The sequence below is a fragment of the Rhinolophus ferrumequinum genome, chromosome 23, assembly GCF_004115265.2.
Source record: "Rhinolophus ferrumequinum isolate MPI-CBG mRhiFer1 chromosome 23, mRhiFer1_v1.p, whole genome shotgun sequence".
NCBI classification, from domain to species: domain Eukaryota; kingdom Metazoa; phylum Chordata; class Mammalia; order Chiroptera; family Rhinolophidae; genus Rhinolophus; species Rhinolophus ferrumequinum.
Genome location: NC_046306.1, coordinates 26,763,662 through 26,781,354, shown reverse-complemented (window position 1 = coordinate 26,781,354; position 17,693 = coordinate 26,763,662). Strand labels below are relative to the sequence as shown.

The window sequence follows — 17,693 nt, the reverse complement described above, 5'->3', positions numbered from 1 at the left end:
TTGAGCAAGGCAAGCTGCCCCCAGCCCCAGCTTCCTCGCGGGGGGCCTCCTCCACCACCACCCACCACCCAAAGCCCACTCTGCGCTGGTAGTCTTCCCAGCACCGGGTGTCGGCACAATGATCTGCACCCCGGCTCCTCCTGAAGGAGTCACAGTATACCGGGAGCGGGCTCTGGCCCTGGACTGGGCTCCTGCTGAAGACCCGACGCTCATCTCCTGCACCCGCCTCCCCCCACGCGGCGCCAGCCACCGTGGGACACAGAGAGCATTGCAGGTTGCTTCAAATCGCATCATCTAACTCGGGCTACTGCGGTCGCGATGACACCGGAGTGCGAAGGCGCAGAAAACCCTGCGAAGGGTCACCCGGCGGACTGGGGAGCCCCGCCAACGCCGCCGGAGCTCCGTGCGCCCTGCGCCCTGGGCGCACCGGGTGCGGGGGCCCAGCGCCCATCTTCGGCCTTGGCTAGGCGGCGGGCGGGGGACCCTGGGGCGGAGTCGGGCGCGGGGCGGGGCGCCTCCGGCTGGGTCCGAGGCGCGAAGAAGAGCGGCGGGGGCGGAGCGCCAACTCCAGCGGGAGGACAGAGACCGCGACGCTCCGGGAAAGCACGCCGGAGCGAGGAAGAAACACAGACACCCCCAACGCGGCGCCTCCTCAAGTACAAGCCTGGGTTCCCGGGGCGCGGAGGAAGCAGGCGCCGAGGCAGGTAAATGCTGAGGTCAGCGCAGCCCGGGGCTCCATGGGTGCCATGGGGGCGTCGCCCGGGCTGGGCGCGCCGACGCCCACTTCTCCGCGGGTCTGGGGCTGCTTTGCCTCCCGCCTCCCCGGGGATGCGCGCGGGCCGGCTAGCAGAAGAGGGTTGGTGCGGCGAGAGCCCCCCGTCCCATGGACCCGCTGAGACCGAGCAGGGGATGGTAAACTGAGACTGGGGAGTGCGGGCGCGGGCCGAGGGAGCCAGCGGGTGCTGGGCTGACGGGTGAGCGCCAAACTGCAGGGAAGGGCATGGGCAGGGGTGCACCTTCTTGAAAGGAGAGCAGAAAAAGGGAAGCGTCTCTGGGAAAATTCGTGCTCACTGTTTCCATCTCCACCCCCAGTTTTCTTCCCGCCCGGAGGCCAGACCCACTTTGCTTTTCAAGCCCGAATTTCTGACTTGATGCCCGCCTCTGCCAGGGCGGCGCCACTGGGGACCGCGAGGCCGCGCCGGGTGGTTAATCGCGGAAAGGCGGGCAGGAGGCTCCGGGAGCGAGTTGGTAAACGGCGGGTAGTGCATCCCGCGGAAATGGGGCCGCGATCTGCCCAATCCCGGCGCATGCCCCCTCCTCTGGGGTCCTAGTACCTGGAGATCCGTGGAGCTTGGAAGCCGAGAGGGCCCCACTCCCGCTTCTCGGTTTCGGGCTGAATACTGTCTGCGGGCATTGTGCCTCGCGTGAGACCGACAGGCGACCGGGAGGGAGGACACCCCCGGCTGCCAAAGCCTCTGGACTTGAACCTCTTTTTACCTCAGGTTGGAGTGTCCCTGCCACCCTGCAACTGCTGTCCCTGCCTTTCGGGGGCAGTTTCTTTCCCTGGCTCTCCCTCTTCTCTCACAGGACAGGGCCAGACCTCCTGTCCAGTTTGGTCCACTTCTTGCTACCAGCATCGCGTGGCCCCCACATTTGAAGTCGTTTCCAGGTGTGCTAAGGGGGTGCAGGTGGTTCACAACTGGACGACTGGAGCCCCCACTGCAATTGCTGGTGTCCGGGTCTTTTTCCAGTCCTTCGGACACCTTGAACCCAGTGGTGCCCTATCGCCTGAGGGCTCAATACTTCAGAACCTTATTTCCTCTCTCCGGGGCATCTTGAGGATATAAAGGACTTAGGGACAGGTTTGTCCTCAGGCCCTCCTGGGTCCTCGCTGACACTCTCCTGCTCTTTGGAGGGCTCTTTTCAGTTAGGCCAGGTCTTGGAACAGCTACCACTTTCAGAGGACGCAGACCTTGGTGATAGACCTTGCTGATTCTGGGAGGGGAATTGGGGGCCTGGTGAAGGAAACGAGGGAGGGAGGGGAAGCAGACAAAGGATTTCTTTCTAGAGCTCAGTTCTCAGAATTCAGGGAAGCAGCAGAATTCCCTCCCACCCACACCCCCTCCACCTGCAGAATCCTGGCTGGGATCCTCAGTCATCCATTCAACAGATTCCTCTTTTCCAGCCCCCACTATGGGCCAGGCCCTGGGCTGGGCAGCAGGAGTTTGGTTTATAGGAAGATTGGGACGCAGAGAGCATAAATCCACTGCCCCAAGATGACTCAGTCTGTCCATGTGAAAATGGATTTGGTGATTTCCAAGTCCATGGTTTGGCCAGCACAGAGGGAGCAGTGCCCTGTTTTGGAGAAAAGACCCTGCTGTATCCTAGTCCTCTGGCGTCATTGTCCCTGGCTAACATTGTGACTGCCATAGAAGCCTGGGCCCGCTCCCTGAAATAGCCTTGGAAAACTTCCAGAAGATCGCTGTGACGGCTAATGCGGGGTGATTGGGCAGTCAAAGTGGTCTTGGCTCCCAGGGAAAAGGCAAAGACAGACATTCTTCTTGAATGTGCCTGGAGAGTCCAGTCCATCCTATGCCTAGTCCCTCTGACAGTCTGACAGCCTGACAGCCAGTGGAGGCTTTTCTAATTTCCAGATCTTGTGTCACCTTTCCCCTATACCCTAGGCTGTTCTGTCTGTAGGTAAGCACAGGATCTGGTTCGCCTATACCTGGGGGACACTGGGGCAATGCTACCAGGTGTTCTCCTGCATGTTGTCCACTAGTTGTGTCTCCTTCCAGGATCCATGATGATGTATTGACTCTCTCCAAGGATGCGGGAGGGGTGCTCGGCTCACTGACCTCGTGAAAACAGAAGGTCTGCACCCGTTGCTCGTAGTGCTCAGACCCTGAGACTCCCAGCCACCGCTCTACCTGCCAGCTTCACCATGGCCACCCAGAATGGAAACACCGGTTTTGCACCCAACTTCAATTCCTCCCAAGACCATGCTTCCTCCCTCCCCTTCAACTTCAGTTATGGTGATTATGACCTCCCTCTGGATGAGGATGAGGACATGACCAAGACTCGGACCTTCTTCGCAGCCAAGATCGTCATCGGTGTGGCACTGGCAGGTATCATGCTGGTTTGCGGCATTGGCAACTTTGTCTTTATTGCTGCTCTTGTCCGCTATAAGAAGCTGCGCAACCTCACCAACCTGCTCATCGCTAACCTGGCCATCTCTGACTTTCTGGTGGCCATCGTCTGCTGCCCCTTTGAGATGGACTACTACGTGGTGCGCCAGCTGTCCTGGGAGCATGGCCACGTGCTCTGTGCCTCTGTCAATTACCTGCGTACTGTGTCCCTCTACGTCTCCACCAACGCCCTGCTGGCCATCGCTATTGACAGGTGAGGATGTCGGGCTGGGACAAAGATGGGGGCTGGGCCAGGCTGCCCCTTTCCGCACTTCACCTCTGACAGTTGGCATGGCTTCCGATGTGAATGCTCGCTGACCTGTCATGGGGCAAGAAGAGACCTGGTTTCTCCAGTTGTGGCTCGTGTCCTCCCACATAGGAGCAAGAGTGAGGCTTCTGAGCCTCCCAGTTCTGGGCCTTGCCCCCAAATGCCACATCTGTTTCGGATAACAGGCATGTCACATGACCAGGAGTGACATCAAACGCAAAAGCAAAAGCAGAAAGTTGAGGCAGCTTACTACTTAGAAGCCATAGAAGAGTTAACTAGTTTCCAGGCACGAGAGCATGTACCAAGTTTTTCTGTAACCACTACCCAGTTCAAAATACAGGACATTTTCATGCCCTAGGAAACTTCCTTACCAGGCAACTTCCCACCACACACAACCCTGATCTGATTTCCATCATCACAGTTTAGTGTTGCCTGTTCTTTAACTTCATAAAAATGGAATCATACAGGATGTACTCTTGTTCCTAGTGAGTTTGTTGCACAGCTGATTTTAAAATCAGACAACAGGGCTTGTTTGCAGAAAAGAGGAAAGGACATGCTTCCTTGGCTTTTTTGCATACATCCATGTGCTCATTTGCATACATTTGCATGAGATGTTCTGGAAGACCTTGCTCTGTTACAGATTTGTAAAATAAAATTTCTAATAGCAGCTTATGACAAATCTGACACATGTTTTATTTATGTAAACAGTTATAGGCCATCAAAGGCTGTTTGAGGGGAGCAATTGGTGTCACATCCGCTTGGTCCACCATTGTGAGCTATGCTGAAACTCATTTTGATGTTTTTTAATCATTTATCTCCCCCCCTTTTGTCCTCTTTTAACCCTTTTGTTTTTCCCTTTTTCTCAGTGCTATTTAGGTTTTTTTTTGTCCTTTTTAATCAACCAGTTGATTATTTTTCATTTATGATCATTAAATACACATACATAAAAGGCATCTTCTTTTCTATAACATAATTCTGGCAGGAAAAACAATTTTGTTATTACACCTCTGAGGCTCTCCAGCCCTGAAACCAGTGTTTATGAAATGTACCCATCAACCAACTGCACAAAATGCCCCAGGGGAAATGATACAAGGTATTCTTTGATACAGTGATGTAAAATCAGATTCCTGGGCCCCACCCCAGCCCTGCTAAACAAAAGAATTCCTGGGCTAGGACCCAGGAATCTGCATTTTTATCCAATTATCTGAGTGATTCTATTGTTTGCTCAAGTGAGAATTATCACTCTCATCCCCTTTGTCCATTGAAATTTTGTTTTTATAATGTAGTTTGGGTTTTTTTGTTTCTTTGTTTTTCTGGTTTTCTTTTTGGTAAAAGAAGTTTCTTAAGAAGCAACCATCCTGTTACAACACAAAAAGTGGTTCTTTTTTCACTACAGATCAGCTCTACCTCAGTCAGATTTCCAGTTCCATCAGCAGTTCCACCATCATTCATTGCCTTTCTTCCTGTCCCACCCCTACCCAGCCACCCACCTTTTGTGTTCAGCCCTGCACCAAGTCTTGGCAACTAATTGTCCCTCCAACCTCATCTCTTGGTCGGCCATAGCTGGACCATCATAATGCTCCTCTAACCTGTCTCTTCACCCCCCTCAGGGGCTCCTCACTGTCCCTGAAATCCATACTCATTCATGTTAAGCATCAGAATATCACCATTGATGAGTTTTCCTAAAATATTTTACTGCTTACAAACATCCAAAAGTTTCAGTACCTAACAGAATACATGCTAAATCCTGAGTCTAGCATTCCTGAGCCTTGATAATCTGATGTCCCCTTGTCTTTCCAATCTCATGCTGTGTATGGAGGAGCTACAGATAGTCTTTTCCAAAGAACAGTGTTTTTTAAGCACAATAACCATGTTTTATATCTTCCTGTCTCCACAGTGCCTAGCACAGAGCCTTATACCTGTGTCTTAGTTTGGCTTACTCCCAAACTAAACTCTGAGACAAGGATTCATGTTGCAGGTAGCACCCAGGACGCACCTATAGGGAGATAGGACGTGAGGCAGGCAAGGGAAGGCAGTCAGTGTAGACTGTGATACTGAGCAAGTTTCCACTGGGGGCAACTGATGCTTATTCCTCTTGGGCTGGTGTAGATCACACCTCAGAGTTCTCTTAGGAGTGGGAAGTGGGAAGTGGAAAGGAGCTGGGGTAGTTATACACCAACTCAGAAGTCATTGGTGAGAGCTGCTCTGGAAATGCTGTGCAGGCAGCCTAGAGGACTCTGGAAGCCAGAGGAGGCCTGCAGATAGTGAAATGCAGGTGCTAGCAGATGGGAGTGGACAGGTGTGCACTGAAGCGATAAGAGCCAAAGGATCTGAGTGGAACCCCGACAGCATCTGCTGCAACCTGGTAAATCCACAACAGGTTGCTGGCGCTGCTGTGCGTGCCCAGCCTATGGGTGTGGAAACATAAAGTAGTAGAATACACAGTCCTTGAGCTCAGGGAGCTTTTCTTCCCACAAAAGCTAGAATTATCAAGTGGCAGGTAAGAGTAACTTGGAGGAGGAAGATGTGATCATTATGTTAGTGATGTAGTCTGGTAATGATTCACGAAGATGTTGAAATTCAAGTGTGCTATCCTCACCACCTTCTACTCACCCCATTGATGAAGGCAGGATTCTCCTGCCCTAAATAGCACAAGGTGACTGAACACACAATACCTGACACTGGAGAGATGCAACCAATGGCAGTTAATTTGTCCCATTACTCACAGTCCAGGGGAGGAAGATACCACACACCATGCAGGGCCGTATGGCAGTTGCACTCAGGAACAGAATGAACCAGCTGGGGCTGTGGGCAGCAGGCTTTATAGTGACAATAGGATGGAGTGACCCTTGGTTCCCATGGGAGGATGTGATTGGCTTGTTTGAATAATTTTGCCAACTAGCAGAGAGGTAAACCCCATTAGGTTGAGGATTGGGGGTGCAGCTGGTCCAGCTGATAGAGGAACTAGCAGAACAGGTAGCCTTTACTGCTATGTAGAAGGGTGTATCTGGGGAGAAAAGGAAACTTGTGGCTAGGCCTTTGGGATGCTATTTCAAGTCACAGAGACCCTAGAAGGAGAGTGTTGACCTCAAGAAACACATCTGAGCAGATAGATGGCAACAAAACCTTGCTTTACGGTGTCAAGGCAACTTCACACACCTCATCTAAGCTTGAGATAGCCCAGGGAAGTGGGTGTAAAAGCTTTGTATCATGAGCCAGGATTCTGGTCCCTGCACCAAGTAAGCTTGGGCAAGTCACTTACTTATTAGATTCCTTAGATTCCACCCCAAGTCCACTCTAATTCTCCTGCTCTGTGATGCAGGATGACACCTGGGGGAAGGAGAGAGAAAGCCCTAGTTTACTGCCCTAAAAAATGACCCTGCCTCTCTCTGAGGTCCACAGCCCTTCTTTCTCCTCTAAGCCACAGGATATTTGGAATAAGGAGTTTTGAAAGTATTATGTTCTTGGGCAGAATGGCAAGACTGAAAGCCAAGGTAGTATCAATAGGACTCATAATAATCATAAGCCACATGTATTTACTGAACACCTATTACATGCCTAGCATTTTACAAACATTATCGTATTTAATAGTCACAGCATCCCTGCAAGATAGGTGTCATTTTATCCCATATTGCAGTTGACGAAACATAGAGAGACTTAAGTGATTCACTCCAGACTCGAAAGCCAATCAGGGGAAAAGCCGGGATTTATTCCACCTGTTTGACCCAAGGCCCGTGCTGTTTCCTCTAACCCACCCCACTTCTCCAAATGCCAAATGATCTTGGTAAAATACGATAAAGCTGGATATAATAGATACATGGGGACTCGTGCCATTTTGTCTGCTTTTGTGGGTGTTTGGGGTTAGTTAGAAACTAATAACAGTTTGGAGTTAGTTAGAAGTTGCCAAGCACACTTTCATCATTATTGATGGCTTCCCTTCCCCACCAGGTATCTCGCTATCGTTCACCCCTTGAAACCACGGATGAATTATCAAACGGCCTCCATCCTGATCGCTTTGGTCTGGATGGTGTCCATTCTCATCGCCATCCCATCCGCCTACTTCGCAACAGAAACGGTCCTCTTTATCGTCAAAAACCAGGAAAAGATCTTCTGTGGCCAGATCTGGCCAGTGGACCAGGAGCTCTACTACAAGTCCTACTTCCTCTTCATCTTCGGCATCGAGTTCGTGGGCCCGGTGGTCACCATGACCCTGTGCTACGCCCGGATCTCCCGGGAACTCTGGTTCAAGGCCGTCCCTGGTTTCCAGACGGAGCAGATCCGGAAGCGGCTGCGCTGCCGCCGGAAGACGGTGCTGGTGCTCATGTGTATCCTCACCGCCTACGTGCTGTGCTGGGCGCCCTTCTACGGCTTCACCATCGTGCGCGACTTCTTCCCCACCGTGTTCGTCAAGGAGAAGCACTACCTCACGGCCTTCTACGTCGTGGAGTGCATCGCCATGAGCAACAGCATGATCAACACCGTGTGCTTCGTGACCGTCAAGAACAACACCATGAAGTACTTCAAGAAGATGATGCTGCTCCACTGGCGTCCCTCGCACCACGGGAGCAAGTCCAGCGCCGAACTCGACCTCAAAACCAGCGGCATGCCGGCCACAGAAGAGGTGGACTGCATCAGGCTGAAGTGACCCTCTGGTGTTTCTTAATTGAAAATCCACAAGGCCGTCCTGAGAGGAAAATGTACCCATCACCGCGTTCACAGGCCGCACGGGGAAAGGGCAGCTGTGTCCCTTCCTCACCCCGCTCAAGTTTCTGGAGCCTTCTCAGTCGTCACAAGCAATGAGACCATATGCCAACCACAGCAGCTGACCTTTACTGACATCTGCTCAGCGCCTACTGTATGCACAACACCACCCGTGAGGTTACACAAGTAACGGCAACTGCCGTGCACCTGTACCGAGTGCTAGCCACATCGGTGAGACTGGACAAGGGCCACAGGCGCTGACATTTATTAATTACTGACTGGGAGCAGAAGTATTTAAAGAACAAAACTAAATGGCAGAATGGCCAGACAGAGGCTTCACATGGTCATCTGAACTGACTTTCCATCTTCCCTTATTCTGTATCCCATCACTGCGGGAAGGTCAAAAGGCAGTAAAAAAATAAGGCACTCAGACATGATGGACATGTAAAAATAAGTTTGTCAGAGTATGGGCTTTACAGCCTCATGAGAAGACAGTTCATGCCATCACATTGAGTTTTCCCACTCAGGTCCTACTACTTCCCTAGCACTTTCTCTAGGATTCTGGCAGCCAGAAAAGAATATTCTCATAGTCAGGCTATTGGTTATCTACAGGGGTATAATTTCAAAGTAAAGAACCAAACAATCTTTTCCAGTGATGCTTGAAAGCTCATTATTCTTTTGGGTGAAGACAAATAATCCTGAAATGAAGAACACAGCCAGTTCCTGACACCTTAGTTTAAAGTATTAAAGGGACCTTGGTGTCAGGGAGGAAGGGGACAGAGAAAGACGTGGAGCTTGCTACTGGCAATGAACATAAACTGCGTGGCTGTTTTGTTAAGGTCTGGACCACTTTTCTAGAACAAATCCTCTTTTACAAAATGAACTCTACTTGGAATCCAAAGGCCTGGATTCAAGTCCTAACTCAAACACTCATATGACCTGGATGTTTACTCTCTCTGAGTCTCAGTTTTGCTTCAATGAAATCAGGATAATGAAAATACTTGTACTGTCTACCTTTTAGGACTGTTGGGAGAGCCCACTGAGGTCATACTTTGTGTGTTTCAACTATATGAGTGATAAGAATGGATAAGTGATATTTAAAGTTTGTTTGGACAAGGGAAACTTCCTCCACTGTGGCTTATAATGGAGAAACATTCCCACATTTTCATCTCTATTTGGACCAGAGACCCCTGAATTCTTACAGTGTAGCCCATATACATTGGGGCAAAAAAGGAATCCCTGTCCTGGGTTATAATCTGTAAGATTCAACCTCAGAGTGTCAGTGACCCCCATGCTTTCAGCATCCCTGTTGTCCTAGAAGTGTTGACAATCTTCCCTGCATGTTGCAGACCCCAGGGCCTCATCATCTGTTTATATTATTGTACATCTGTGGTGATTGTATTTGTCCTAATTTCTTCCTGATTCATTTTGAAGCAAAGACTATATAAATGGTACCTGGTTTGGAATTCAGCCATCCACATTTGGACTATTTTTTTTTAAGAGAAAGCGTTATTTAGTTCTTTGCTTGTGGTTGTTTTTTGTTTGTTTGTTTGGTTTGGTTTTTTTTTTAAGTAACTTTTGGGTTGTTTACTCAACAGTGAAGTTTCAATCAACATTTTCTTCCATCACCACCCGGCAGACACTTTGAAGCCCAGTCACTGTACTCTCAGAAAATATTAGCCTAAGCCAAATGGTTTGTAAATTCTGATTTTACAAAATTACACAATGCATTCTAAAATCAAGTAAGTAAGTATTGGGGGTTATCTGCATTTTTAGGATTATAATAACTATTTTTATTTATTACCACCTTCTTGACTCTTCTCCTAATAACATTCTTAAAGAGTAGACTGTGTACCAGTTGTGTCTATCAAAAGAACTCACCCCCTTTTTCCCTTTGATCCTGAAATGTACTATCCTCTCTTCACTTAAATGTAACCTGAAATAATGTTTGTATATATGAGTGTGTATTTATGATTTTCCAGTGCTAGGTTGTTATTAAATGAAATATTAACATAAGGAATCTTACCAGAGTGTTAGAGCATTGTCCCCACCAATCTTTTATATATGTTAGTATATTTAGATATACGAGGTGTGACAATTAAGTTCACGAACTTGTTGCAATGATGTTGTTAACCTTTTCTGACATCAGAGGGATCATTCATTATGAATTTGTACCAACTGGACAAACAGTTAACCAAGTTTACTATTTGGAAGTGCTGAAAAGGCTGCATGAAAAAGTTAGATGACCTGAACTACTCACCAACAATCCATGGCTCTTGCATCACGACAATGCACCAGTTCACACGGCACTGTCTGTGAGGGAGTTTTTAGCCAGTAGACAAATAACTGTATTGGAACACCCTCCCTAGTCACCTGGTCTGGCCCCCAATAACTTCTTTCATTACCCGAAAATAAAGGAAATATTGAAAGGAAGACATTTTGATGGCATTCAGGACATCAAGGGTAATACAATGTCAGCTCTGATGGCCATTCCAGGAAGAGTTCCAAAATTGCTTTGAAGGGTGGACTAAGCGCTGCCATTGGTGTGTAGTTTCCCAAGGGGAGTACTTCGAAGGTAACTGTAGTGATATTCAGCAATGAGGTATGTAGCACTTTTTCTAGGATGAGTTCATGATCTTAATTGTCCAACCTCATAAATGAAGTAATAGCCATCTAAACAGTTCAACCTTAAAACAGAAAAGGAATTTGTTGAAGGCATTTTTCGAACAGCAGCAACTCATACCAGCGACCAGCCTCATCTTGGTTACATCCCTCAAGCTTACAACCCAGGAGTGCATTCATGCATGCAAATAAGCAGAGAACCACTACTTGGGCCTACGTTATTCCTTCATTTTAAAATCATCCTGTTTGTTTAATGAAAACTGTTGTTTGCGTGGAAACTGTTCATTCATGTAACTGGTGTGAAAGTAATAAATTAATTGCATTGTGTTTAACTTTTTCTTTTCAAGACTAATTAATGGTAAGCTTAAAAATACTTTTAATGTGCTAAGATATATAAACATATATACTGTTATAAATTGAAATTTTAATCTCATTTGGCAAAATGGATCCATTTTCTCAGCCAAAATAAGAGAAAAGATGGCTTTGTGATGAAGCTATCAGAGATTTTTCTTTCAGCATCCAACATCTAAAATAAGTTGATGCTCTGATTGAAGAAATCAAAAGATGGCTTTTAAGCCCTTCAGGCATAAAAACCAATTCCAGACTTATGAGGGAGAATGTGACATGTGGGAGGTGATTAGAAAACTTAAAGTGAGTTCTATTTCTAGGGGAAATGATGGCTTTGAAACTTATCTCTGCAATTTAACCATTATCTCTCCCTTGGGCTCAAGAACACACACACACACACACACACACACACACACACACACACACACACACACCAATAGGATACCAGAACAGGAAAAGACCTTGTAAGGGCATATAACTCAACGCACTCCTTTCTTAGACGAGAAGATCTGAATTTCAAATGAGGAAATGACTTAATGTTGCACAGCTAACATTTGCTGGAGCCAAAATATTGCCCCAAGGTCTCACTGTGGACCAGTAAACTGCTCTCAGTAACTGCCCTCCAGAGTCCAAAGAATGCTTAAAGGGACATTTAAGTTAGTTTCTGACCTTGTGGGAGAATCTTTAATTTTTTTTTTAATTGGGGAATATTGGGGAAGAGTGTGTTTTTCCAGGACCCATCCGCTCCAAGTCAAGTTGTTGTTTTCAATCTAGTTGTGGAGGGCGCAGCCCACTGGCCCATGTGGGAATTGAACTGGTGGCCCTTGTGTTCTGAGCACTATGCTCTAACCACTGAGCCAACCGGCTGCCCCACATGGGAGAATCTTAAACTGCACAAAAGGCACCTTCCCTCCATCTGGCAAGCAAAAAGTGCATCCCATCCAAGGGATTTCATAATGCAGACTCCAGGATTCAAGAGAAACCAGGGAGAATTACACCAGGACACTCCAGTGTTCCTGCCTTTCTTTTCCCCTAATGAGAGAGATGCCCCCACTGGGGGATGTCTAAAGACGTTTGACTTGAACGCCCCAGAAGCTATTAAGAAGTGATTCTGGAGCCATGTGGGAAGGTATATTGTGATGGGAGGCGACCCTGGCCCCAGGAAAAGCAGGTAGTGGGAGAGAGGCTTGTTGACATTCAAAGACAAAGCAAGACTGGGGCCACCCAAGACAGAGGGTGCAATTTTCACAGACATTATGACTGCTGACCCCAAGCAGTAGTCATTCTTCATGCATCCTGGGAACCAAATGCCTTTTGGCCAGCAGGTTAGACTCTCCTGACGTCTTCCAACCAGGCACACATCACCTCCTGGGGCTGTTTGAACCACTTACTCCTTTACAGGTGTTCAAAGAGCTCCAAATACAGTACAGTTTTTCCAAGAGATAAACTGGTGTAAAAAAAAAAAAAGTGTGGCACTTTTTCCAGATATAACAAATTGGTGGGAGTTAAGGAATTCATTGGAACTTGGAAAGAATAAGTAATCACTGAGCAGGGAAGTAAGCAGGGGGGTTGCCTCCAAGAAGCAGGGAGGTCAGCTCCTGGAACAGAAGGTCATGTGGACACAAGGTCCTTGTATGTCTTTGTTGATATCACTTTGTGACATATGAGTCACAGGCTGAAATGAAAGAGGTTGTTGCCAGAATCTCGTGTAATGCTGACCATGGGTTTCCAGCTCTGGATCCAGCTCCTAGGCAAGATCCAGACATAATCCTCTGACTGAACTCTGCTGCAGTGATGATCCAGTGTGTGTAGAATAGGGTATCCCATCTACTCATCCAGTCTCTGTGCTAGCTGCTGTGGAGGAACAAAAATGACGGAGATGCAAGCCTGAATCTCAAGGTGACTCTCGAAATAATATATGATTGATTCTATGTCAAAGTTGAGATACCGTAAGAACAAAAATGGAGGAAATTTAAAATACAGGTTCCTTCCAGCCATGAGGATCAGAAAAGGTTTGTGGTGGGGTAGTTAGGCTGAGCCCTGGAAGACAGGGAATGGTGGGGAGAAGGTATCTAGGCCAAGGGAATAGAATGAGCAAAGACATAGAAGAGGGGCAATGAGATGGAATATAAATGGAACAGCAAATTGCTTGGTCTGAAAGGCACACAGAATACAGAGTGTTTAGAGGAAGAATAGACTCAAGCAGCAGATTGAAGAGCAGGATGAAGAAAGAGGCCAGGCATAGGGGTGGATTCAAAAAGCCTGGGATTCACAATCAGACAGAATTGGGTTCAAATAGTAACTATTACTTAACCATATGAATTTGGAAATATGCCTTACCCAGGCCTTACTTCCTCATGAGTAAAACGGGAATAATAATAGTACTTACATAATAGGATTATATGTGCGTTAAATATATATCTTAGAAAAATGCCTACTACATCAGAAGCAGTCAACAGGTCGTAATTGTTACTTTTAGAATGATTAATTCTCGGAACAGAGTTTCTCCTGGATGAATCCAAAACATTGTATATCGCATATAATGGATATAATATTTGGGGATTATGAAACTAGAGTATTTTTATTTTCTATGATTCCCAAGTCCCTGGTATCTTGTACTCCTAACTGTACCTGACCAGCTCAAATCACAGGATTTCTTCCATACTATAGAGAGAATGCCTTTCCACCGTCAAGGCTGAGTCAGGAATTTTAATGACCCTCAAGAAGGACAACTATGATGAAGAGAAAGTGCCTTCCATAGAGGAAGAAGAAAACAGATCCCACCTCTTCCAGTCCCAATGATAGTGGGAAAGAAAGAAACAGAAGTTACTTGAAGATCAGCTGCATTTGTCCTTGCTTTCTTCAGGGGCTAAATCTAGGTGGTGAAGGTGGGAATACAATAGAAGTATCGAAGGCATAGAGAAGCCTAAGATCATGGGGCAGGGAGGCACCAATGGAATCCTTCCCCGGGGTTACCTGGGGGAGGACGCAAGCCTCTAAGAGGAGCCTGCATATGGCCCAGAGACATGGCGAAACAGCAGTGGAAGAGACAGAAGCAGGAGAGAGGAGTCTGAGACAGCGCCTTAATATCCCACAGCCAGCAGGGATCCATAAATTTTCATGTGCCCCAGTTAGGGGCCACGATGGGTAGACAGAAGCCTGGGGTTTGGTCAAAGAGGCCATTAGATGTTGGGCCTTTGCCATCAAGAACAAGTATCCAGGACTATAGGCTACAAAGGACTAGATGGGACCCAGTATTCCTCAGCAATCCATCCTGCAGCAGAGCCAGCAAGGGTCTAGGACCCATAAAACTGCACACGATTCTGAGGCTTCCTCTCCCCTTCCTCCAACATAAGGTCACAGGAAGCCCCACCATGTTGGGAAAGGAGTAGGGGGCAGAGCCTGAAATCCAAAAGGTTTCATTTGTCTGAACGTGTATGATTTAAGTTGAAGGGAATCTACTTAAGTTCAAAAAAACTATCTGTCATGAATAGATAAGTTTAAGTTGCTTCTCCACCTCCCAGTGAGATGGGGGCTCATGAAGCTTCGATTGAAGACAGAAAAGTCAAGAAGCTATGTTTTCCTTATACAGCCAAGTAGAGTGTCAGCCAGCATTTCATAAATAACAATGATAAAGAGGCAACAAAAGACTGGGGAGAAAAGAGAAAGAGAAGCTGTCACACTGGAAACACATGATAGGAATGAAAATTATCGCACAGGATCCAGATTCAGACCTTCTAGAATAGCGTTCAAAACAATAAGGAGAAACTAGCATGTCTTCAACATGGACGGTGCAGGAAAATATAGTTGTTATAGCATACAGTTGATATAGCATATAGCAAAATATATTTGATATAGTTGATGGTAGCCCTTAATATTGACAGCTTTGATATTTGTGACTTTGTTCATGAGCAATCACAAATTCATGATGTAATCGTTTGGCATTTTGGAAGGTAGAGATTTCCATTTTGCACAGCAATGACAAGGCCTTGCCAACCATATGGCAGCCTAATTTTAATGTGGCTTTCTTGTTCTTTACTCAACGTTGTATATCCAGTTGCTCTCATGGAATGATAAAAGATCAGATTCCTTTAAAAAAAAAAAAAAAAAAAAGTCCCCCAAAAGAAAGCCAATGGCTTTCTGACGATGAGAACTGGTGCTAGTATTGAAAGAAAAGAAAAAACTTAAGGTGAGAAATTAAAGATTCTCTCAAAAATGATAGTTATTAGCTAGAGAATAGAAGTTCAGATAAATTTAAAGAATACAATGACATTTTTGCTTATGCCAATCCATGGCATGAATAAACTGGATAGAAGCTGTATACTGAAACAAGAAGTGATTCATAAAATTTTCAGCAAATGTTCCAGCCTGTAAAAAAATTACATATCATGGAAGAAATTAGATGCCATAGACCGAACATGTAGTTGGGATTCCCAAAAGTCTGCATTCTAGGATGATTTATTCATGAGTGTCAAGCCGCTATCTTTCCTAGATTTCAATTAAAATTTTTAATGCCTTCTCAAGGGAGTCTTGTGGGAATATTGAGAAATATAGATGAGGTGATATGTCGATTAGATAGATTCATAGCTGGCAGAAAGAATATTGATCAAAGAATCTGTGTTAATCTGAAGATTTTATCCATTACTTGACTAGACCTAAAGAAGGCAAGATTATTAAAGGTCTGGCCCCCTGAAAGGGATATGAAGTGAATGGCAAACACGTGGATGAATTAGTTTCTCATCATTCAAGTTGTTTGAACTGCATCACCTTCAAGCATGGTTTGGCTCACTCAAACCCAGACAGTACACCTGGAGTCCCGAGTTTTCATTTTATTTCAGCACAATAAAATTTTGTTTTATTTTATTTTGTTACATTGTATCATGTAGAGGCAGCTGTAGATGAACTCTGGAAATCAGTTCTTCTCCTCCTCATTACCTACCTACCTCATCACCACCTACCGTTTGCAGAGAGTAGTGGAAACATCAAGGGAAGGAAGCAGAAAATTGGGAGGTCCACAGCTGACCCAGGAAAGCATCACCATCCACAGCCACACTGTTTTCACAACAGTTTTTTGGTTTGTTTGTTTTGTAATTAAGCCACTGCTTTTCAGATCTTTGAGCATCATTTATTGCAGGGGCAACCCCAGCTTTTTCTCCAAGGTTATTCTTATTACAGTAAGTCCTCACTTAATGTCATCAATAGGTTCTGTGACTTTCAGTGTAACTATGTTTCATGAAATCAATTTTACTACAGGCTAATTGATATAAAGAAGAGGTAAGTTCCTACAGCATCTTATAACGTTATAATGAAATGTTATTCAAGGATCTGCTCTATAGCATCACAAAACCACATGGTGCTGATGTTTCTGGTTCTCAGATTACTCCAGCTGAGCCTGACTTCTTTGCTCTAAACACGATTTTATGTAAAAACATCTCTTAATGTTGGGTTTACAAACCCACTGAGGTGGTTCTGAATGAGCCTCTACTCCCCAGTGTGACGGGCTGAACAATGACCCTCCAAGTATGTCCACATCCTAATCCCCAAAGCCTGTCAATATGTCATCTTGTAACAAAAGGGATTTGCTTGTGTTAAGTTAAGCATCTTGACATGAGGAGATAATTCTGCATTACCTGGGGTGAGCACAGTGTCATCACAAGGATCCTTATAAGACACAGGCAAGAAGAAAAAAGTCAGGAGAAGGAGATGTCATGACAAAAGCAGAGGTTGGAATGATGTGCTTTGAAGATGGAGGAAGGAACCCACAAGCCAAGGAAATAAGACACCTTCTGAAAGCTAAAAAGGGCAACAAAACAAATCATCCCCTGGAGTCTTCAGAAGGAACACAACTGTGTCATTTGGATTTCTGACCTCCAAAACTGAAAGAGAATAAATTTATATTATTTTAAGTCACTAAGTTCGTGTTGATTTGTTACAGAAGCAATAGGAAACGAATACAACCAGGTACCAATTCCATTGCTATCTTTGAGGGTGAACTATCAGGAAGCACTTTGGTCCTCCCCAAACTATATGCCTCTGGCTGAATGTTTACCCTCCTGCCTTAACATCAGTGAGGACAGCCCTAGGATGAGGTTGATTTGGAAGGCGGTCCAGAAAGGGACAGGCAATACTGCCAGTCAAGACAGGCTAAGGGTCAAGTTTAGGGAGAGCAATAAAAGCAGGAGGAACAAGCAGAGTTCAGGCTGTCAGACAACAAACTGCTCCTAAAGGAAAAAAGAAAGAGAAAATACATGTTTTAGATAAGCTTCCTTCAGGCATGAGTTATAAAGCTGTTGGCCATGAGTTCAGTGTTAATGAATCAACAATACACATTAAATAAGGTGTCTTTAAACAGAAACACTCATAAAACAATGGTATGTACTGAGTGGTTGGCAAAACTGTTGTGACCAGAGGCTCACAGAAAACTAACCCTGTAATTCCTCAAGGAGCAATTGTTCCATATTCAATAATTCAGTGTTTGCAGTGACTTTATAAAACCAACTACTGTGAATAATGAGAACTGACTGTCATCTCCTGAGTTCAAACCTCCTTCGTTTGTCACAAGACAT

General features: G+C 46.0%; 1 protein-coding gene across 3 annotated transcripts; it reads left to right on the top strand.

The window, feature by feature from the left end:
• The first annotated feature begins 566 nt into the window (after positions 1-566).
• Positions 567-10,356, top strand: PROKR2 (prokineticin receptor 2). 3 transcript variants are annotated; one of them, XM_033094278.1, is made up of 3 exons: positions 567-704; positions 2,799-3,402; positions 7,405-10,356. In XM_033094278.1, the coding sequence occupies exons 2-3, from the start codon at positions 2,945-2,947 to the stop codon at positions 8,099-8,101; spliced, it is 1,155 nt and encodes a 384-aa protein (XP_032950169.1). In that variant the 5' UTR covers positions 567-704; positions 2,799-2,944; the 3' UTR covers positions 8,102-10,356. The 3 variants fall into 3 exon arrangements, with proteins under 3 accessions (XP_032950169.1, XP_032950170.1, XP_032950171.1); XM_033094279.1 differs by having other exon boundaries at positions 567-716; XM_033094280.1 differs by lacking the exon at positions 567-704 and adding an exon at positions 770-974.
• The last annotated feature ends 7,337 nt before the right edge of the window (positions 10,357-17,693 follow it).